General features: G+C 40.8%; 1 protein-coding gene across 1 annotated transcript in view; it reads left to right on the top strand.

Moving 5' to 3' along the window:
* SLC15A1 (solute carrier family 15 (oligopeptide transporter), member 1) overlaps positions 1 to 21,678 on the top strand; it is a 44,214-nt gene extending 22,536 nt beyond the window's left edge. The window contains exons 7-24 of the mRNA XM_015557558.1: positions 315 to 414; positions 649 to 739; positions 2,488 to 2,571; positions 5,378 to 5,460; positions 8,468 to 8,554; positions 9,104 to 9,193; positions 10,730 to 10,774; positions 10,921 to 10,953; positions 11,038 to 11,126; positions 11,860 to 11,941; positions 13,619 to 13,738; positions 15,040 to 15,186; positions 16,521 to 16,570; positions 17,473 to 17,580; positions 17,703 to 17,808; positions 18,640 to 18,783; positions 19,863 to 19,970; positions 20,822 to 21,678. Of these exons, the coding sequence (XP_015413044.1) occupies positions 315 to 414; positions 649 to 739; positions 2,488 to 2,571; positions 5,378 to 5,460; positions 8,468 to 8,554; positions 9,104 to 9,193; positions 10,730 to 10,774; positions 10,921 to 10,953; positions 11,038 to 11,126; positions 11,860 to 11,941; positions 13,619 to 13,738; positions 15,040 to 15,186; positions 16,521 to 16,570; positions 17,473 to 17,580; positions 17,703 to 17,808; positions 18,640 to 18,783; positions 19,863 to 19,970; positions 20,822 to 21,016 (1,762 nt within the window). The 3' untranslated portion in view covers positions 21,017 to 21,678. The remainder of the gene's footprint in view (positions 1 to 314; positions 415 to 648; positions 740 to 2,487; positions 2,572 to 5,377; positions 5,461 to 8,467; positions 8,555 to 9,103; positions 9,194 to 10,729; positions 10,775 to 10,920; positions 10,954 to 11,037; positions 11,127 to 11,859; positions 11,942 to 13,618; positions 13,739 to 15,039; positions 15,187 to 16,520; positions 16,571 to 17,472; positions 17,581 to 17,702; positions 17,809 to 18,639; positions 18,784 to 19,862; positions 19,971 to 20,821) is intronic.
* The last annotated feature ends 2,155 nt before the right edge of the window (positions 21,679 to 23,833 follow it).

A 23,833-nucleotide genomic window follows, 5' to 3' on the forward strand; every position in this document is an offset into this window, starting at 1 on the left:
GGTGTCGTGACCCCTTTGGCGGTCAAACGACCCTTTCACAGAGGTCGCCTAAGACCATCCTGCATATCAGATATTTACATTACGATTCATAACAGTAGCAAAATTACAGTTATGAAGTAGCAACGAAAATAATTTTATGGTTGGGGGTCCCCACAACATGAGGAACTGTATTAAAGGGCCGCGGCATTAGGAAGGTTGAGAACCACTGTATAGAGGTTGCCGCACCTGTTCTGCTGAGGGAAGCTAAGAAACAGGAGGTTCCTGCTTTTAAGACCTCACATTTCAGCAATACCTTCACCCCCTTCTTCCTCTAGGGCGCTGTGCATGATCGGCCTGGGCCTGATAGCTCTCGGCACTGGAGGAATCAAGCCCTGTGTGTCTGCATTTGGTGGAGATCAGTTTGAAGAGGGCCAGGTAAGAGCTCATGCCTTCACAGAAACCACATAAATGGACTCTAAACTTCTGGGAATCAAATGCCACCGACACAAGGTCTGTGCGCCACTGGATTCCTTTCAAGTAGACTTGAAAGTGAGATACTGACCAAAACTAAGTTTGAGGCAAGGTCAGATTATCAGCTATATAATCAGGTTCAATCAGTTGATATAGAGCCAACTTCATTGTACTTTAATTTTATCCTTCTTATTATAGGAAAAACAAAGAAACCGATTCTTTTCCATATTTTATTTGGCCATTAATGCTGGAAGTTTGCTCTCTACTATCATCACTCCCATCCTCAGAGGTAAAAAAAAATGTCAGAGGGGGGCTTCTGTTTTTCTTTTTTTAATTGTGGGGAGGAAATCACGTGGAAAGTTTGTCCTTGCTTTGCTTGTTTTGTCCTCTGTTCCTCCATTATACTTCAGCCACCAGACACATAACAGAGGACACATTGGCATCCAGAGTATGAGCTCCTTTCCTTCCAGTGTTATTTCCTCTTCAATCTTATTAGAATCCCTTATCCTAATGACCACTGGAGGATCTATAGCATCCTTAGCACAGCAGCCACTTTTTCAAAATGATCACTAATGCAGAGTCCTTATTCATGTAAGAGATAAAACAGTAGAAGCTCTGAAAAACACACATTTTTGACTTCCAGCTTTGCTCCCGGGTAATGGTCAGTGAGTTAGGGAGAATTCTGTGGGCAAGGTTTTACTTTTTGCTTTCCTATCATCTCAGATATTTCAAAAAGAACTGCCCAAGAAAGAGGATGAGAAAGCAACTGGCAACAGCACTCAGATTTTTGTGCTTGCTAAGGATCTATTGAGAGTTTGTGGATTTCCCACATCGAAGGGAATATTTGGGGTCAAATTAGACCATGGGATCAGATTAAATTATGACATAAAATATTTTGTGGGGGTTTCGGTATTTCTGCATAGACTAGTAGTTTTGAGATGATACTTAAAACATATTCCAACTTGTTTTGTATAAAAATTTAGTAGTTTTTATTCTTATGTTATGTTTCCTCACCTCCCCCACCTTCCCACCTACTAGAATATCTACTATGCATGTGGTGCATTAGAGAATGTGTTACAGGATAACTTCTTTAAAGGTGAAATCATGATTCTCACACAAATATGAAATGAGCATGGGACAACGATTTTATATAACTTAATAATAAATGAGGAAACTGGAAAGCTACTAGTCAGCGCCAATAGGGATTTGACTAACAGAGATTATTTATATTCTTTTTAGGGAAGGAATTTATTTTGCTTTGCCATGAAAAGAAGTCATTGCATGTTTTCTACTAGTGAACTTCTTTCTCTACAGAACTGTGAAATAGCTGGTCAAAGACAAAGTTAAAACCCCTTTAGGATCATATTCCTGGAGGCTTCAGCATCCCATTAAGAGGATTTCCAGAATTCTCTGTTGCCCCTTCCAAAGTCTTAATTTTTTGTATACCAACCCTAGGATTTGAGAGCTAGCAAAGCCTGGCCTCTAGGCCCAATCCAGAAATGTAGAGAAGACTACCCATTATTGTGCTGTCTGTGGCTGCTTTCCTCCTACAGAAGCAGGCTTGAGTCACTGGGACAAAGACTGAATGGTCCACAGAGCCTGAAACATTTGCTCTCTGGCTCTTCACAGAAAAGTCTGTTGACCCCTGCCCTGTGACACCTAAGTATTTTTGAGTTAGCATGAATTCAGGGACATACAAGATTAATTTTCCAAGCCACTCTTGATTTTATTTACTGAGTATTCAGGTCATTTTTATCTCCCCCACTAAGAAAACCCACTGAATGTAAGAACTGATTTTGGCATGACCGGTATCAGAGATCTACACGGGGCGGTGGTTAGACCTGTCTCCATCTCCTGCTCTTTCTACTACAAAGCTGCTTTGCTCCTCTGGCATTGATATCAGTGAGGCAAATGGACATGTCTCAAACATTAAGTGAAAAACAATACGTAATAACCAGTTAGGGATTTTTAGAAAATGGGAACTGTATGGGCATTACCAATGCCATAATGAATTTTAATCTGGTAATTTCTCCCCAGTTCAAGAATGTGGAATTCACAGTAAGCAAGCTTGTTACCCACTGGCGTTTGGGGTTCCTGCTGCTCTCATGGCCGTTGCTCTGAGTAAGTAGAATCAGTTGAATTAACTCAATCCTATGATCATGTCAAACCTTTACTTAATCACTGTGACCACTTTTTAAAAAGTCACGTAACAAATTGTAATGGTAAATAGTATGAAGACTTGCCAACCCATGTTAAACATGTTATGAGAAGTCAAAGAATTGGCTTCTTTGAGTTGGCATTTTTTCAGAAGGAATGAGATCAGAGTTGGCATTTTTCAGAAGGAATAAGATCAGAGTTGGCATTTTTCAGAAGGAATAAGATCAGAAAAGTGTTTACAGGAAAACACTTGGACATCTAAACATGTGATACTATTTAGGCAGATTGAGATGAAGATGGCGAATCTGCTGGACTAGCTGAACCCATAGCTGAAGGCTTTCCTTCTTACCAACATGTGCTCATCTACAACTTGAAGACATGACAACCTGGTCCAGTTGTTTAAATACTTCCAATTCCATCTAGAGTTCCATCATGTAGCATCTCAAAATGTTTCTACTAGAATATCTCCCCTCTAGGATGAATATATCTGTGCTAGATGCATTCATTCACACATGAGTTCTTGGCACTGGCTTTTTAGGAAGTGTGAAGAGATTTCTACATGGGATAGTTTGGCTTGAGAGATGATGGGGGGCTTCATTTCCTAGAACTGCGATAACAAAATACCACAGACTGAGTGGCTTCACCAACAGAAGTTTATTTATTGTCTCACAGTTTTGGAGGCTGGGAGTCCAAAATCAAGTGTCAGAAGAGTATGCTCCCACGTAAGGCCCTGGGGAGGATCTCTTCTAGGCCTCTCTCTCCCTCTTGTGGTACCTAGGCTTGTGGCAACATAATGTCAGTCTGCCCATGGCCTTCCCTCTGTGTGTACATCTGTGTCCAAATGTCCCCTTTTTATAGGGATACCGATCGTATTGGAGTAGGGCCACCATAATGACCTCACCTTACCTTGATTGTCTGCAATGATTTTATTTCCAAATTAGCCATATTCTGAGGTCCTGGGGGTGAGGACTTCAGCATCTTTGGGTACAAGAAGGAAACAGGGCCCAATTGCCATCTCAGGCTCAGAATTCTCCCCTTCGGATATGTCCATTTCCTTCCATAATTGTTTAACTACAGCCACACTCCCCTGAAATGCTCATGTAGACCTTGTTTTTTCTAATTCTACATGAGGAAATGGAGATAGAGAGGACTTCAGAAACTGTTGTTTTAGGCTGGACACCATATTAAGTTGTCATTAGGTAAATGTTCATTTAGTCTGTATGAGTCATCCTTACATCAAAGATTATGCTTTTTCTTGTGGAGGAATGGAGAACAAGCCAAATCCTATGTATCAACACCCTCTCTAGAAGTTTCTATCTGCAGCAATCTTATGCTTGACTTAGGCTTCAGTTAATCAGAAGCTTAAATATTAAAATATTAGCTAATTTAAAAAATGTACTGGCCTGGCCAGTGTGGCTCGGTGATTTAGCATTGACCTATGAACCAGGAGGTCGGTTGGATTTCCCATCAGAGCACAAGCCTGGGTTGTGGGCTCAATCCCCAGTAAGGGGTGTGCAGGAGGCAGCTAATAAATGATTCTCTTATCATTGATGTTTCTCTCTCTCTCCCTCTTCTTTCCTCTTTGAAATCAATGAAAAATATATTTTTAAAAAGTGTAAACTTAGTCTGTTGGGCACCTCTTCCATCCATGTTTGATTAAGGTCAATTGGCATTGGGTTAGTTAGACTATAAGTAAACTCCCCTTTCTTTAATTATAAAGAACATCTACAATAAAGCACATACTTGGAGATAATGCTTGAGAGTTGGCACCTATCAAAATCTTAGGCCCTCTCTTAATTGAGGGAAAAAGTGTAATTCAGATGATCAATTAGTGTTTTAAAATTCTTTTAATTCTGGTATTGGATAATCAGAAATCCTAGTATAGGGATCGTGTTTTCAGAGTTTCTTCCAGAAACGCTGTTTTTCCCTACGTTATTTTTACAATATGTCTTTCTTAAGAGTTGCTTCACTGTAAAAGTACTTTTACTTGTGTAAAACTGGAGCTGCAGATGCAAATAATTGTAACCGTGACTCTGTACAATGACCACAGAATAAATTTTGTTAATGTGAGTAAGTAAAAGTTCCAACAGATAGTCCTTATTTTTTTTCTGATGATTAAAAGAAGAGCTTACCCAGCCAGTGTAGCTCAGTGGTTGAGGATGGACCTATGAACCAGGAGGTCATGGTTTGATTCCGTCAGGGCACATGCCCGAGTTGGGGGCTCAATCCTCAGTAGGGGCCATGCAGGAAACAACCAATCAATGCTTCCCTCTCATTATTGATATTTCTATCATCTTTCTCTCTCTCTCTCAGAAATCAATAAAACTATATTTTTTAAAAAGAACTTTTTCTTGTCATTGCAACTGAAAAAGTTAAAGCTGATTTTTGTCTTTATAGAGTAATACATTAACCTAATATGTCAAAGCACTTATTTCTTTGTCTCCCTTTACATAGTGATAGAACTTGTGCCTAAAGAGCTGAACTAAGAAATGTGTCACTTTATAAGTCTTTAAGCGGCCCCAAGTTTTGGGAGGTAGATAGGAGTAGAGGTCACTGTTTGTATGTGAGAACACAGATATAACAGGACTCAGAAGCTCCTGTGCTTGTTAGAATCAAAAGCACTTTCTTCACTGGGAGAGAGGGCGGTGCCCCCATTCTATGAGTAACCCTGGTGTATCCAAAACAAAGTTATAACTCAAATAAAAGCACATCTTCTGGGTCCTAGGTAGTTCTGACAACACCCTGTTACCCATCTCCTTTTGCCCTGCAGTTGTATTTATCGCTGGCAGCAGCATGTACACGAAGTACCAGCCCCAGGGGAACATCATGGGTGAGGTGGCCAAGTGCATTGGGGTAAGTATCTCAGTCGCTCTCTCTCAGTGGCATTGGGTCACCCCAGAACCTTTCACTTCCTTCAAATTAGAATTCAATGAAGTGTCGACTTTCCTTTGAGCGTTGTATTAGTGTTCTTTACTACAGGGGTGGGCAAAAGTGGGCTAAATTACCAGCCACCATTACCCAAAAGGTAAATCACAAGTAAGGGTACAAAATAAAAAACAATAATAATAACACAAATAAACAATACAATAATTAATAATAATAATACAAGGATAAACTGTGTAATAATAACACAAATAAACAGTACCATAATTAATAAATAATAATACAAGGATAAACTGTGTTTTGCATGCTCACAACTGTAAACCTACATTTGCCCACTCCTGTATTTTGATAAATTGAATTTTCTTGTAAAATTCGCCACATGGAAAAGGACACAAAACAGTTTGATAAATCGAATTTTCTTATAAAATTCGCCACATGGAAAAGGACACAAAACAGAACTCAACTAAAGAGGGATGGAAGTGACTCTTGAACTTACAAAATGAGATCAGTGGACATGGAAAATCAAATCCAAGCGACCCCTCACCTATCAGAATGGTAGGCAGTGTCTGAGGTTTGTTGGGCAGCAGGGTGACAGCGAAGAGACGTGGTTCGGTGCTGCGTGTCAGGAGTCTGACAATTGGACACAAATCAAGGCTAAAAACCAGCACAAATTCACATGTGAAGATGATTAATGTAATGTTTACAACAGCAGAAACGACAAAACAAAACAAATATTTGCAGCAGCAAACATATAAGTCCACCAAAAATGGGAGGACCGCGGCTAACTCGCGTCTGTGCCGCGTTACGCAGCCCTCAGAAGTCTCCTCTTAGAGACTGTTTGGTGATGAGAACATGCAGAACGTGGTTTCTTCCACATACAGCTATATGGCCTATGCACATACTGGCACATTTAAAGTCAGGATATAAGTGATGGAGTCAAATAACTTGATTCCCCTGTTTACGCCCCATGTTTTTAGTGACTATGTATATTGTATAATCAGGGGGAAATGTGTCACTTTATAAAAAAATAATTGGGAATAATTTTTTGGATGTAAAGGCAGCCTTAAGATAAAGTTAGGCCCCGGCTGAGTAGCTCAGTCGGTGGGAGGGTCGTCCCATACACCTAAAGGCTGCTAGTTCCATCCCAGGTCAGGATTTGTGCAGGAGGCAACCAATTGATGTCTCTCTCCCCCACCTCTCTCTCTCCCTCCCTCCCTCCCTTTCTTCTTCTCTCTCTAAATAACATCAGTAAAAATAAAAATAAAAAAATCCTCAAAGATAATGTTGGGTCACTTTCTTTCTCTTTGCCTGGCTTTATTGCATTAAATTACATATGGGCACTTTACTTTGTGAAATTAACGTGTCCTCTCAGAATCGTTTTTGTTCTCTTCCCTTTCAGCTATTCCTTCTTCCTTCCATACTTTCCTCTAACATTAATGACATCGATCCCCATCACAAATTTTTTTCCAAGCCAGGAGGGGATCGTACCAATGCTCTCTCCAAGTCCTTCCTTCCCAAGTAACTGACAACTTAGTTCAAACTCCAAAACAACTTCATGCTATTTAGAATCATGAGACTTGTATTACCCTGCATCCAAAACCAGCCCACGGCTTTGAGTTACTGCCTTTCAGTCGTGCATGTCCCCAGCTAGCCCCACCACCAGCTTCTCTGCTGCTGCATAGTTACAGTGCACTTGGCTTTTCCGAAGGCCTCTTACTGACAAGGAATCCTAAAAGCCCCTAATTGTATGATGGTGGGTCAGCATATTTTCTAATCAGGGTTACCGTGTTTTAAAATATGTTTAACTGTAGCCATTACTTTTTATAAACCCATTTCTGTGTAGTGGGTTCTCATTGTCCTTTACATAGCTGTGCCATTTATTATAGACCTTCAGTATAATATGGTGGCCACCAGCCACATGAGGCTATTGAACCTTTAAAATGGGGCAAGTTTGTCCTAACTGGTTTGGCTCAGTGAATAGAGCATCAGCCTGCAGACTGAAGGATCCCAGGTTCGATTCCAGTCAAGGGCATGTACCTTGGTTGCGGGCACATCCCCAGCAGGAGGCAGTTGATCGATGTTTCTCTCTCATCAATGTATATATCTCTCTATCCCTCTCCCTTCCTCTCTGTAAAAAAAAAAAAATCAACAAAATAATTATTTTAAAAAGTAAAATAAAAGGTGGCAAGTTCAACTGGGGAACAGAATTTTAAATTTCCCTTAAAGTAATTTAAATTATATAATTCCTTATATATGTATTTCTATGGAGTGGGTCCTTTTAAATCTAAAAACTGATACTTAATTCAGTTATTGGAAAATTTTTAAGTATCTTTGGAACAACTTAAGTATTTAACTCTAGTTTTTCAAACATAAATTTTATGAAATATATATGCAGATCAAATATTCCTGTTAAAAATTTAGCACTCAAATTAAAATGTGCTGTAAGGGTAAAGTATACCCTGGATTTCAAAGACTTAGTATAAAAAAGAATGTAAAACTTTTTATGAATTTTTAAAATATTGATTACATATTAAGATCATGTTTTAGGTTTGTGGGGTTAAAAATACATATTTAAAATTAATTTTACCTGTTTCCCTTTTGCTTTTCTTTCTTTTCTTTGAATCACACCTCTGGAGCTATTTATTTATTTATTTACTTATTTATTGAAACAAAGCACCGTTGTTCTTTAATATGGCTACGGGAAAACATAAATGTTACAGGTTATGTTTATATTGACTGCCACTCTGTAGAGTACAGTAGTAACAGTGTGACTTTGTTCATCCCAACTCACTTGAAGATAGCAAGAGTTTAGAAATAAATGCATCATGCCTTTTAGCAATGTCATTATACTAGTGTATACAATTTTATATTTTGCGTCTCTCACAAGTCTTCCATTAAAAGGAGTTTTATTGAGATGTGTTTCCCTGATAAAGTAACCAGTTCTGTTCTGAAATTTGCTTTTTCTTCCCTCCTTCAGTTTGCCATCAAAAATCGGTTTAGGCACCGGAGTAAGGAATTTCCCAAAAGGGAGCACTGGCTGGACTGGGCCCAGGAGAAGTATGACGTAAGTGATCATATTGCTGCAGTGTCCAGGGACCTTCCTCTGGTGAGCGCCCACAGTCACAACTCATCTTCTTAAGGCTTCCTGGATGAGATCACCAACTGTGTCCTCAGAACCTTTAACAGCGTGTTAACTAAGACCCTGGGAGTGTGATTGTTTCGTATTGAGACAAGCTTGATTAACAATAGATATAATGTACCTGGGAACAATATTATCTTCTCATAGATTTTCATTTGGTTCAATCTGCCAATTAAAATATGTAATTGTGACCACATAACTTTAGTTTGAATCTAGAAGAGTTAAATGGTAATGGTGGTGGAGTGTACATTTAATAGTTTATATAAGTTTGAGCAATTTACCTCCTACACAGACGTTTTCACTCATATTTGAAATAGCTCAGGAAGTATTCGTTTTCAAAAGGAATCTGGGGTAGGAATTGTTCATCACCTCCCAGCTTGTCTCCAGATGCAGATAAGCCCACACTGAGCCTAACATTGCTGATGACTGTGACATAATCCTGCCTGATCAGTCCCTCCCTCACTCCAACCACAGGAGCGGCTTATCTCTCAGATTAAGATGGTGACGAAGGTGATGTTCCTGTATATCCCACTCCCCATGTTCTGGGCCTTGTTCGACCAGCAGGTAATGGGGACGATGTTTTCGTACATCTTCATGCAGCAAACGTTCTTCGGGTGCTACCATGGACCAAGCCATGGGACCTGGTTCTTTAAAACGTTCTGAACCTTCCAGTTTCTCTTTTATCCATTTATTTGACCAATTAATCACATTGAGTTTCTTTTTAAAAAACCAACCCTAGATGGTTCTAGAGTCTAGACTCATCTCTGTTGCAAAACAAGAAGAAATTAGCTGTTTCAAGTAAAGGAGACTTAGAATAAAGCGTTTTCCCATTGATGCATCATGGTAAACAGATGCAGTCCCGTTTACGGGATCCACAGAATATTGTGCCTGACAGGCACTTGACATCTTTCCATCTATATGGGATGCGTGGTTTAGAAGCACCATCCAGGGATGCACGATGACGCCCGAAGTCGTTCTAACCGGAGCAGGAACTAGATCCCGGTCATTGCCTTGTCACCTGCTCTTTCTCCCACAGCTGTAAGATGCTGGCCTAGGAATGTTTCAACATAGAGTTAGATAATTGAATGTATGATGCCTATTAGTCAAAGGAATAAGATATTATTCCTTTTAGAAACTGAAGTTTTTAAAAAGTTCACAGGCATGTGTAATTGTATGGTTCAGGGAGGATTACTGTATGGGTAAACTATCTCTTAAAAGAAAGCTGAGTGTACACATTTAACCTCCTTATTGGTAAGTGTGAAATCGAGAACAGCATTTGAAACACCAGGGAGGCAGTTTTGCGCATTGATTCAAACCTGTTACTGGATGTGGACTTGCACTAGAAATACACTCACCACCTTGTAGCAGTGTGTCTTGGGGTGATCCCTTAACCCTGCTGAAAGGATAGTAACCCGCGGCAAGGCTGTGAGGATCAACATGGAGAACTAGGGCATATGTCCCTGTATTAAGAATTAGAACAGTGCCATATTCCTGACTTACTCTGATGTCCTCCTAGTGGGGGGGATAAGTTATGTTGAAACATGTACATCTTTAGTCCTCTGTGGGAATAATGATACTTGTACAGTCCTGAGTCATTTTTTCCTATGAAATAGGTTTAACATAACGAAGCCGCTCAGGTTTGAATTTGTCACTCTCTTCATGGAATCACATTTTGGGGCAGCTTGGGCTGTCAAAATGGCTTTAGCCATAGCAATGCTCTCAAAACTGTGGTGCCAGTGAATATAGAATGTCCTCAGGCTGTGAAGCTGCTTTCACCTGGCAGCTAATGTCCCACCAACCTCAGAAATGCATTTTTGTCTTTCCTCAGGGCAGCTTTGTCTCAGAGCAGAGCTGTGTAGGTGCTCTGTTGGGGTCAGGGTATTATATGTTATGTTAACTTGCAGAGCAGAAATCCAAGTTGTTTCTCCTGAGCCGGTATTACATGGAGCTGGGAGATGAACTTGGCTTTGAAAAAATTTTAAATCCCATAACATTTCAGACCTCATTCCTGATTTGGAAAAAAAAAAAATCAACATTGACTTGTCAAATGTTTGAAAACCCATGTTCCCAAATGATGCAATGAACTTATTTGTTTTTAAGGGCTCAAGGTGGACGCTGCAAGCAACAACGATGAATGGGAAAATTGTAAGTTTAAGACACCCCCTGGTCACTCTTCCTTTGTTTTAGTCCATTTTCCCCCTTTCTCCTTTGTTTTCATGACATTCCAAACCCCCCAGTTGATCACCTGTATGAACTTATCAATGAGACTTCCCCCCCTCCTCTGTTTTTAGGGACTTCTTGACATTCAGCCGGATCAGATGCAGGTAAGAGACAACATTTAAGTTGCTTTCAGAGATCCAAGTCACCTGTGAGTCAGTGGTAACAGTCCATCTCCACTTCATCTGCAGACCGTGAATGCCATCTTGATCGTTGTCATGGTCCCCATCGTAGATGCTGTGGTGTATCCCCTGATTGCAAAATGTGGCTTCAACTTCACGTATGTGGGGTTCCCATCCATATATATGCAATTAAATTTGGTTACTTTCGCTTGTTAATCTATCTCATGTCAATTTAATTATCAGACCAACAGAAAGAACCTAGAAGGGTAAAGGAAAATGTCTCCCTCCCCCATAATCTAGAGCAGTGGTTCTCAACCTTCCTCATGCCGCGACCCTTTAAATACAGTTCCTCATGTTGTGGTGACCCCCAACCATAAAATTGTTTTCGTTGCTACTTCATAACTGTAATTTTGCCACTGTTATGAATCGTAATGTAAATATCTGATATGCAGGATGTATTTTCATTGTTTCAAATTGAACATAATTAAAGCATAGTGATTAATCACAAAAACAATATGTAATTATATATGTGTTTCCCCATGGTCTTAGGCGACCCTTGTGAAAGGGTCATTCGACCCCCAAAGGGGTCGCAACCCACAGGTTGAGAACCGCTGATCTAGATGATAAAATGTTAACTATCATCCGGAGTATCACCCGAATTAGAATTTCTAGAAAGTAAATGTAAAAACACAAATGAGACTCTCCATTACATTTAGTGTCCCTTGTCTTGGTCATGAACAACAAATGAAGAGATGCTTTTAATCGCGTGTGTTTTGGAAGGGAAGTTAGTCTGTTTGGGGATGGTGGGAGAGGAGTGCGTCTGTAGCGGGCATAGCATTAGCTTGTTTGTGTGAGACTGGTTGGGAGTCACTCTCTTGCTTATCCCATCAGCCCTTTGAAGAAGATGACAGTCGGCATGTTCCTGGCTTCCATGTCCTTCGTAGTGGCTGCATTTGTGCAGTTGGAAATTGATGTGAGTTGTCCTCTGATTCTCCACTGGCCTTTCCTGGCTCAGGCATTCAGGTGGGGTGTTCAGAAGTCTTCTTTCTCCAGGAGTGAAAGGATCAGGGGAGGCCAGGATCTTTGCTAATAAACTGTCCTGGAACTATGGACAATGCACCCCAGGGCAAAATAGTCCCTTTCTGACAGCATGGACTGCTGGGTGTTATCTCTGCAAAGGATGCAGCCAGGAATAGGGTCGATAGGTACACTTAATTAGGAGAAAAGCTGGACCACATTTACATAAGGAGCTTCCTTTGCAGTTTTCATAATGGGAGATAAGTTCATGAGACTAGTACTTTTATGAACTCCTAAAAGAGCCAGTGAAAGGAAGTTCAGCACTCACAAAGTATTTCAAAACTGTCAGTTGTCTTCTTGATGGGCTTCTGCCCTTTTGTATTCCAACTTTTCTAATAATGATTAGTTTCCAAGCTAATTCACATGTTTATTGGACCCACAATAGGGCTAAACTAAACTCCTAATGCCCTTAGTCTAAGATCAGGTCCTAGGAACCTGGTGTTATGTAGTATGTAAAATAAGAGGTAGAAGAGCGCTCTCTCTCTCTCTCTCTCTCTCTCTCTCTCTCTCTCTCTTTCTTCCTTCCTCACTCCTTCCTTCTCTCTTTTTTAATTTATATTTTTAATTATGATAAAAATATACATAACAAAATTTACCATCTTAGTCATTTCTAAGTGTACAGTTCAGTAGTGCTAAATACTAGTATATTCACATTATTGTGCACACAATCTTTAGAACGCTTTCATCTTCCCAAACTGAAACCCTACATCCATTCAACAACAACTCCCCATTCCTCCTCCCCAACCCCCAACCCCTGGTAACCACCATTCTACTTTCTGTCTCTATGACTTTGAATATTCTAGTGGAATCACACAGTATTTATCTTTTTGTGACTGACTTATTTTATTTGGCATAATGACCTCAAGGTTTATCGAGGTGGAATGCCCTTGAAGGCTGAATAATATTCTGTTTTATGGATATAGCACATTTTGTTTATCCATTCATCTGTTGATGGACACTTAGGTTGTCCCACCTCTTGGCCATTATGAATAATGCTATTATGATCATGGGTGTACTCAGTTTCTCTTGCACATAGCTAGCTTTGTGGAAAATTAATTGTGGCGCTGAAATAAAAATGGATCACTTCAGTGACAGTGGAGTTTGAGAGAGGACATGTAGGGGAAAGGCAGAAACCCTGAGAAAAGGTGTGGAGGCAGGAAGGCATAAAACATTTGTGAGAGGCTGTTTAGAGCACCATGTCCAGGGCTGAGGTCTGGACGTCCAGAGTTGGAGGGGAGGCACCCCGAGCAAGCAGCTCTCAGGTGCCACAAGACACGCATTCATTTAAGCTACGGTTCCTCTGACCCCCTCAGTTAGGCCTCGTAACCTACCGTCCCTTGGCCTGGAGGTAAGAGCAAGAAAGCCTCTTTCTGAGTACTTCCATGTTCTGCACAAACATCGTTTTCTATGGGTGCCATGCAGGGAGTGAGGGGCTTTGGGGGCTGGTTAGGTACGTGGTGTGCCTCAGCCAGCACAGCTTTCCGTGGCTGGGAAGGGGATTCTATGCCTCTGGTTAAGGTATGTTCCATACAAACTGAAGACCTCACTGCCAATTGTCTTTTATTTTGTTCAGAAAACTCTTCCAGTCTTCCCCGAAGGAAACCAAGTCCAAATTAAAGTATTGAATATAGGAAGCAATAACATGACTATACATTTTCCTGGAGAGACGGTGCACGTTGGCCAAATATCTGCAGTAAGTAGAAGGAACAGAAATTTATTTTTCATCATCTGGCTTGAGTTATAATAGGATTTTCAGAATCTGATCTTCTTGGTCCTGGTATAAATTCCAAGATAAGCCCAGAAGGGAAATGTCTTAACATCATGATCTCCTTTTGGTTTTGATCTGGATCAGGGCACGTTAACTTTAATGTGCATATGAATCACCTGGGGAGCTTGTTAAAACACAGACTCTTGATCAGTAGGTCTGAAACCTTCCCTTTTAACAAGCTTTTAGGTGCTATTGCTCTGCTGGTGCATGAACCACACTTTAAGTAGCAAGATCTGCGTCGGTGGTCCTCCACCAGGAGCAATATAATGGGAGAGAAGTTTATAAAACTTGTTCTTTTATGAACTCCTAAAATATCTAGTTAAAAGAAATTCAGCACTCACAACATACTTCAAAAGTGTGTAAATTATCTTTTTTATGGACTTCTTCCCTTTTGTATTCTAACTCTTCTAATAATGGTTAGTTTCCAAGCTAATTCACATGCCTGTTGAACCCACAATGGAGCCACACTGACTCCTAATGCCTTTAGTCTAAGATCAGGTCCTAGAAATCAGGTGTTCTGTAGTTAAGGGACATTTGACAATCTCTGAAGACATTATTTTATTATCACAACTAGAAGTGTGCTATTCTCCTATGTAGAAGCCAGGATGCCACCACACAGTCCCTCCCCCCAACAAAGAATTACCTAGCTCCACACGTCAATAGTGCCAAGGTTAGAAAACCCTAATGTGGACATTCACTGGTCTGGATTAAAGTTCTCAATCTTGAGTCCTTATTTGGTCACCTGGAGAGCTTTTAAAATTCTGATATCTGGGTCCCACCCCCATAGATTTGGATTGAACTTGTCTCATTCCTATTTAGACACCATTGAGAACCACTACCTTAGATCTTGCCAAATTAATAATATTGAAGTAAAAAAAAAAAAAGTTTGACTCCCAATGCTTGGGGCAACCCAGTATTGATGATCTCCAGGGCTGATGCTGTTCTTTGCCCAAGGATAGGAATGATTTCTTTAGCATGTCTCTTCATAAAAGAAAATAATAGTAAAATGCTGGATGAAAAGTATAATTCCTTTGGTAATACTAAACAACCTCATGGCAGAGTCTGTAAGGATGGGGGCCTGAGACATGCCAGCTCCCCCAAGGCACTTTTTGATGTGTATGAATATGCACTGGGAATGTCAAATAATATGCCATGACAATGTTCAGTTACACAGTGCAGAGCAAGACTCTGAGGTGTTAACTATGACTCCTTTCCTCCCGTTACAGACAAATGAATTTAGGACTTTTGATTTGGACAAATTGACAAGTATAAACATTTCTTCTCCTGGATCACCAGTCACTCCAGTAACTCCTGATTTTCAGCAGGGCCATCGCCATACCCTTCTAGTGTGGGGCCCCAATGATTACCGAGTGGTAAGTAGCTGGACACCTGCAGCTGACTCCTTACGAGATGTGCTATTAGAGACATGGTCTACATGGTCTTTTAGTGGTGTGACTTTTACTTCTATGTCATAATATATTAGATAGCCCTCAATTTCTTTCTTTCTTTTTTTTCAAAGATACATTTTATTGATTTTTTACAGAGAGGAAAGGAGAGGGATAGAAAGCCAGAAACATCGATGAGAGAGAAACATTGATCAGCCGCCTCCTGCACACTCCCCACCGGGGATGTGCCTGCAACCAAGGCACATGCCCCTGACCGGAATCGAACCTGGGACCCCTGAGTCCGCAGGCCGATGCTCCATCCACTGAGCCAAACCAGCCAGGGCTAGCCCTCAATCTCTTGTTTCTTCAATCACACAAGTCATTTGACTTCCAATAAAGGTTTGACTGGTGGATGTGAATGGTTAATATTAAAAAATGTATAAAGAACTTTTTAGTGCCTTGGCCAGGTGGTTTGGTTGGTTGGAGCATCATCCCATACACCGGAATGTTGCAGGTTCGATTCCCAATCAGTGCCCATACCCAGGTTGTGGGTTTGATCCCCGGTTGGGGCATATATGGGAGGCAATTTAATGTTTCTCTCTTCTCTTTCTCTCTCTCTCTCTCTCTCTCTCTCTCTCTCCAATAGAAATATATCCTCAGGTGAGGATTTCTTAAAAAAAGAACCTTTGAGCATGGTGTGTGTGTGTGTGTGTGTGTGTGTACATAAGACACACAGAGTATGTGTGTGCATTCTCAGTGACTTTTTGAAATAAAGTTTAAAATATATCTTTAATTGTATTAATTTTAAAATCTTGCCCTGAGTAATTGAGAAATTGGTGCAGTTTCTATAAAAAAGTATAGTGAATACATCAAGTAAAAGCAATAAAAATCACATAAAATATTTTATGACAAAGTATAGGATCTAGATATGCCATTTAGAATATAAAGAAGCTGTGAAGGTGTCATTGAACTAAATGAGGGAGTTGTAGATATTCTTCAAAGTGCATGAAAGTGAGCTTCTATAGAACTGCAATATTGAATTAAGACTTCTGAGTCATGTGTTTAATTGGGGAGCTGTTGAATGGATTGTTCTGAATTCTTGGAGCACTGTGTTCTGCAGAACCACTGGGAAGCAAGCATCAAAACTTGTAGAGACACAGGTTAACTTCAAGGAAAACTAGGGCTGAAGGATGGAGCCCTGCAAATGTAATCATCATGCCCTTAGCTCCCAGGATCAATGTCAGCATCATTCCTCTCAGAGGCTGAAATGATCATCTAAATGTATTCTAATGGATTCGATTTTAACATGTTTTCTTTCTCAGATAAAGGATGGCCTTAACAAGAAGCCAGAAAAAGGACAAAATGGAATCAGGTATATGTATGCCTTTAAAAATTAAGTTGTATCAGCTTCTTATGGAAGTAATGTATACCCATAGTAATGTCCAACTGTAACAAGGATATAAAATGAGAATATGGATTTATCCCAAGAGGGTATGCTGGTTCAATATTTTTTAAAAAATTAACCAATATAATTTATTATCTTAATAAACTAGAGAGGAAAATCCATAAAATCATATCAATTGATGCAGAAAAAAGCATTTGATAAAATTCAGTATCCATTTCTGAGAAAAATTCCCAGCAAACTATGAAGGGAACTTTCTTACCCAGGCCCAAGTGTCCACTTCCTAACTTTATATTCTGCCCGCTGTCTCGCTTTGGAATGGTTCATCTTAATCTCTGATGAAAGCAGCTTTGACAATTTGGAGCAGTATTCATCCTATCTGTTAGGCTCCTGGTGACACACACCAGCTTCCGTTTTCTATATTAATCACCTATCAAACTACACCAAGTGGAATGCTTAAGGATGTCAGACCTGAGTTTAATTCATACATTCCCAGCAACTTCTGCTTTTGGTCTTTCACCGTGTTAGCTCTAAAGCTTCTGAAGCAAGGAATGCAAAGGCATAGCTACCTTCTTAAAGGGGAAGGGATCGGCACCTATTTCAGCCTGTCCCTAATGTCCCAAACATCACTGAAATTGTTCCTTGTTACAACATACTTAGAACAGTTCCTGGCATTTAACTGTATTAAATAAATGGCTTTAGGTGTGTCCTCATGAGTGGGTGAGCCTGGGATTGCTTCCCTTCTGCCTTTACTCTAGAAATCTTCAGTTCCCTCTGATAGGGAGCATAGACCAGTTTCAGGTGCAAAATACTGTAACTGAGAGCAAATCACTCCCTAGTCCCGCCACAAGCAAGATGGTTTTCTGTTTCAGATTTGTAAATGCTTTTGGTGAGAGCTTGAACGTCACAGTGGATGGGATCCTATATGAAGACATTACCAGTTACAATGCCAGCAAATACCAGTTCTTTTCTTATGGCACGTAAGTACCTATACTGAATACTTCGCTCCAAAGTTTATGGATTCCAAGTCTTATTCTTTAAACAGTACACTGAAACTTCTAATACCCAGAATGTTAACCTATATGATTCTTTCTTTCCATAGGAAAAACATCACATTGAGCTCACTAGAGATTCCAGGAGACTGCAGTAACTCTTTTAAATCATTCGACTTTGGATTCGGTAGTGCATATACATATGTAATCACCAAGGTTAGTAGCCCATTCCATCAAGCCAGAAGCGCCTCTCAAACCATCTTCATCCGAGTCTCACAGACCCTTAGGACATAGTCATGTTTTAACCAGAGTAATATTAGGATCTGTATTTTTAAATGGGCTTAGAATTAATCAAGTTCACCACCAAGTCTTTAACTTTCATTGACTTAAGTTCACTGTTAGAATAACATTGAGCAGACTGACATACTCTCACCAAAACTTCACATTGACCAGTATCTGATGCTCTTAGTGCACAGAGATGGCAATCTTTGAAACAAATCTGACTCCCAATCTACTCTCTTATTTAAAAGGAATACACTAGGGAACATATTTCCAAATCCCACCATAGCTATCTCATCATGAGTACAAATTGCAATGCTGCATATTTTCATTGAAAATGTGTACTTAGTTGCCCTAGCCTGTTTTTCCCAGTGGTTAGAGAATTGGCCTGCGGACAGAAGGGTCTCAGGTTCAATTCCAGTCAAGGGCATGTATCTCTGTTGTAGGTTTGATCCCCGAGCGTGCGAGAGGCAACCAATTGATGTCTCTGTCATATCAATGTTTCTCTCTCTCTCTGTCTTTCCCCCTCCCTTCCACTCTCTCTAAAATTCAATGGGAAAAAAACATCCTCAGTTGAGGATTAGTAAATAAATAAAGATAGATAGATAGATAGATAAATTTTTAAAGAAAAGAAAATGTGTACTTACTTAGTAAATCATTTGACGTAACTCTAGAAGTCAAAACTTAATTTTCCAATTTGAGCAATTTTTACTTAGGCAGCAGTCTTGATTTTCATTTCTTTTTCTCACTTTTGCCTTATTGGTTTAGAGTGGTAGATGCCCTAAACTGGATGCATTTGAAGATATTCCACCCAACACCGTTAACATGGCCCTGCAAATCCCACAGTATTTCCTCATGACCTGCGGCGAGGTGGTTTTCTCTGTCACCGGACTGGAGTTCTCATATTCTCAGGTTTCTTGTTCATTTTCTTACCACCCTTCCTCTACCCTGCCTTCAAAACACTGCTGGGACTTCATTTAAATCTGTGTTAGCTATACATTTATAGTTTTAAAAAGCTCTAGGAAGCATTCTGGTATATTCCACCCAACCAGGTTGTTGAGGTCACCACGCCTTGTCTTTATTGACTGATAGCATTACTGTTTAGCTTTGTGAGTGTGTATATCACCTGGGTCTATATTCCCACAGTCACACTCAGAGGTTTATAGTCCTAAGTAGGAAAAACTATATTAACAACGGTCACCAGGGTCATGAGAGTGAGGGGGCTCTTCTTTCTGAAACAAACCAATGGTATCAATGACTCATAAAAGTGCTCACTTCCAGGCCTGTGTCCTCATTATCTTTATGGTTCAGTCATGGTCTCTCTATAGCTCCTAGTAAACACACAGATTAGGGCCTAGCTTTTAAACATTAAAAACAAAAACAAAACATTGCTTAGTGTATTAATGAGGCAAAGTTTGCCAATACCTGACTCAGAACTTAATTTCTGAATGATTTTATCAAAGCTACAGTTATAGTCAGGGTATGCCCATCATGTCTAGTACCTTCAAGTCTTGCAGTAAAAATCGTTAATATGAGCTAGATGATTCCTTTCTGTGGTGACCTCACAGGAGATGATATAACATAGGTGACAAAAGTTAGAAGGGAGCCTTTGGTGACGTGGCAGAGAAGCTCACAGGAGAGCAAGCTCACCCCAGCCTCCATGGGGGAAGTGGGTGGGGGGCGCGAAGGTGTTGTGCCGGATGGCTTTGCTTGAAAGCCCTTCTGTAGAAATAGGATCCGTTCACCTGTACATTTGTCTGTCTCACTAGGATGGCAACTTTGAGAGTGAAAAACAAGGGTTCCTTGTATGTTTGTGCCACTTGAAGATTTGGGGCATCTTGCTACCCAAGCAATTATCCCTTTTACATTCAAACCAGCCTGACCTGTCATGTGCATGTTTAGGGTGACTGCTTACATACAGGAATCGCTGGCTGTGTTCTCTTGCTGAGGCTGAGATCCAGATTGGCATCCTCTTTGCTCTGCTTCCTCAGGCTCCTTCCAACATGAAGTCAGTGCTGCAGGCAGGATGGCTGCTGACAGTGGCTGTGGGCAACATCATCGTGCTCATCGTGGCAGGAGCAGGCCAGATCAAGGAACAGGTAGGGGTGGGAGAGGAGAGCTACCTTTGTCTCACCCATCAGTGGTCATCACGGTGACCCTTCCTAGATACACACGGTCATCTCAGTGAGCGGCTGGATAAACTGCCAGGCCGGCCAGATGGGGCGGTTACCAAATGGTCTTATGGCCAAGTATGTGCTGATCCTTCTTATGTCCACTGGGCGTTATACAGTTGGAAAGTAACAACCAAAATAACCAGATTGAGTTCACATGCATACACCCTGATGCCGTTTACTATCAAAGAAAAGTTCTGTCCTGGGTTCAGAGAATGCAACGTAATGGCCCCAAACTAGGCATGTTATCCAGAAACTGGCATTATTCCTAAAGTTAAAGGCATCCTAAAGGTGGTTGTCATTTCTCCGGCTAAAATAAAGTAAGGGCTTTCTATGATACTTACTAGTAAACTCTCTCCTTCAGCACATCAGCATATCCTCATAAGGGGGTTGTCCCTTACCCCGCCCCATCAGTTTCATTACTTCCCCTACCCGGTCCCCTCAGAGTATGCGCTACTGCTGCGAGTTCATGGGCTCGAGGTACTGCAAAGGATAGCATGGGGCTCTTCCCTCAAACAGCTTGGCATATACTGCCTGGTGTTTCTTTGGTCTCCCAGGGCCCAGCTATGTGCTTTATGACTTGGATTTTTCAGAAATTTTCCCTCATCTTCCCAAAGTCTTGTGTTTCTACTTTCCGGTGCTATAAGAAAGAATGTTATCTTTAATTTCAAAGTACCTCCCATCTGGGCATAGCAAGAAAATATACATGTGCTATATCCACTACTATAACCGGGATTGTTTTGTTTTGTTTTCCTGCTCCAACTCCAATTCCTTCAAAGTGGGCCGAGTACGTTCTGTTTGCTTCGTTGCTTCTGGTTGTCTGCATCATCTTTGCCATCATGGCCCGATTGTATACTTACATCAATCCAGCGGAAATTGAAGCTCAGTTTGATCAGGATGAAAAAAAGAAGAAGCCAGAAACCGTATATGCCGAAATAGATTCCGCCTCACAGACATTGCAGACAAAGATGTGAATGTCAGGAAGCCAGTGGAGGACGAATTGGGCCCAGAGTATGCCCTGACTTGTGTCTCCAGGTGGCGGGATGCTGTTAGGTGGCCCCTAATGGGGACCATGTCAGCATTATGAACCAAACCAAGAAAGCAATTTTCTAAGCAGCCCTCAATGAACCTAAAACTCTGGAAGAAGCCTTTTTTTTTTTTTAAGAGAAATCTTATTTAAGGTGCACATACATATTTTTACAGCACTATGAACATTCCCTGCATTCAACTGTTTTCCTGTCACACAAATGAAGTTCTTTGGGACTAACTTAATTGTTGGAAAAAGTGACCAAGTTCCATATGGTTTGCATTCAAACACTATATGGAAACAATGTTAAACGAGTCCAGAGACAATGTGAAAGTGAATTTATAGGCTTATGGATGGTATATGATAAGCTAGTATTAACTGATACCTTTACCTTTTGTTTTTTTGTTTTGTTTTGTTTTTCCAGTCCCTACCTCTTTTTAAATTATGTGTAACTTAAAAAACCACTCAGGTAAAAGTTAATAATGATTTTTAGAGTCTCAATGGTATGAAATAAATTCCTGTTCTTAATAATAAATGTCTGCATGTCTTTGGGTAGAGTAATTCTTAACATGTTTCCTGAGAATTAAAGCTGTACACATGTTAAAATTTCATCAGAGGTTGATAAAAACATGAACAAAAGAAATTACCACATTAATAAATGAAAGGAACATGAAATATGGAGGTTTGTTTCTTCCTGGTTTTATTCTCCATGCACAAAACTCATGCATGGAGTGGGGGGTCCCTCAGGCTGGCCTGCACCCTCTCCAACTGCTGGTTTAGGCTCGAATCGGCCGTCAGACACCCCTCTCACAATCCAGAACCACTGGCTCCTAACTGTTCACCTGCCTGCCTGCCTGATCACCCCTAACCACTCTGCCTGCCTGGTTGCCCCTAACTGCCCTCCCCTGCCAGTTGGGTCACCCCTAACTGCCCTCCCCTGCTGGCCAGGAAGGACGTCCAGAAGATGTTTAGTCTAATTAGCATATTACCTTTTTATTAGTATATATATATTTTTTTCTCTTTTATTACTAAGATCTTTCTATGTGCATATTTATGTACCATCTCAAAGTGATTTTCTCAATACTAAAGCATTTTTTGCTTAAATAAAAATTCTTCTAAACCATTATAAACACTGAATGCCTAATTCATTCTATAGATATATTTCATTTAACCATTCCCAGGTTTCAGACCCAAAACAAGTCTACATTAGCACTCTCATAAAAACAAGCCACTGTTCTTCCACAAACTTGTACACAGCCCTGAATGCTGGAACTGGTTTCTGGATTGGCAGGAAGAGCCTGTTCTGGATCTCTGAGGTGTTACATGCACATGCTTGTCATTGCACTGTGGGCACAGATTGAAGCTGGTGGGGGAAGCGGGGGGGACTCAAAATCCAGAGAGAAATGCACATGAGATGATCACACTTCACTGAAGACCTTCTCCACCCCTAGGACCAAGTGCTCATTCCTTAACTGGGGCCCATGAGGCTTTTTTTCTCTGGACAAAGCTCTCTACTCTCTGTTCACTATGATCTAACCAACACTGAGTTTCTTCAATGCATCAGGTTCTCACTTCCAGGTCAAAGGCTAAAGAAAAATCAAATCCTGAGACACTTAATCGCTACCTACTGTTCACTCAACCTCTCTGTCTGGCTCGGTCCTCTTCATTTTCAGGATTCAGGCTACTTCCTCCAAGCGTTTCCCTGCCCCCATTCCCCTGCATTGGGTTGTGTCTCCCTTGAGGTGTCTCTCAGCACACACCCTCACTGTATTGTAACTACCTAGCTTTCCCTAGACTGAAGCTTTCTGCATGCACCCTGTTCTGCTTTCATTCTCCAGAACACAGCAGGCCTCTATGTGTTACGTAAAGGTGAACCTCGGGCTGGAGGAAGGAGATGGAAGAGATGAAGAACTGAACATTCAGTACTGATTTGAATGAGCCTAATTAATGAAGTCTAGTGTCCAAGACTGGGTATACAGGACGGCTAATTTTGTCTCTCTGATGATTTCGACTCTCTGCCGTCTATTTTATGCCTTTGATGGGGGAAGCTAACAGTGATGAGTACTCAATTTTCATTTCTTTCCTTGTCAGTAATTGGAAGATATGCTACTTCTAACTCTTCTTGCAGCCTCAGGGTAACTTTGGGCACCTCTGGACCTCTTAGATCTCGTTTTCTTCTATGAAACAGAGAGAACCCTAGATGATCTGAGTTTCAAAAATCCTTTATTTGAGGGTATCTGGCACACAATGGGCTTCCAAATATTTGAATGAAGGCCGGCCCCTGTATGGACTCTGACGTTAACACTATAGAGTGCTTTGCATATGGATGGAAATGACTCCTACATCATCTTCAGAGGCCTTTAAACGATATGATAAAGGCACGGAGGAGAACTGGGGCACTTGGGTCATGGGGGTAGTTTTCAGAGTAATCTTCCCTCTGGCTATTATTGGACCACTTCCAAGCATAATTAAGATTGATGGGTGCCAACATGGGTGCTCTAGCTGTGAGACATACGACAATGGCAAATGTCATGGGGTCGGGGGGCGGGGGCGCGGGAGGCCAGGTCAATAACTGCTGGTCTTCTTTCCTTTCCTCAGCCCCCATTTTTTGGTGTTTGATGCCTTTCTCTAAGTTCTGGGCTGATCAGTGTATAACAAAAATAGTACACTTGAAAGACTGGCTGACTGTTGACGTACAATTCAACATGGGTTGGAGAGAATGGAAATGCTTTCATTGAAAATAGCAGGGCTTCATTGCTTATAC

Source organism: Myotis davidii, unplaced genomic scaffold (assembly GCF_000327345.1).
Source record: "Myotis davidii unplaced genomic scaffold, ASM32734v1 scaffold133, whole genome shotgun sequence".
Taxonomy (NCBI): Eukaryota; Metazoa; Chordata; class Mammalia; order Chiroptera; family Vespertilionidae; genus Myotis; species Myotis davidii.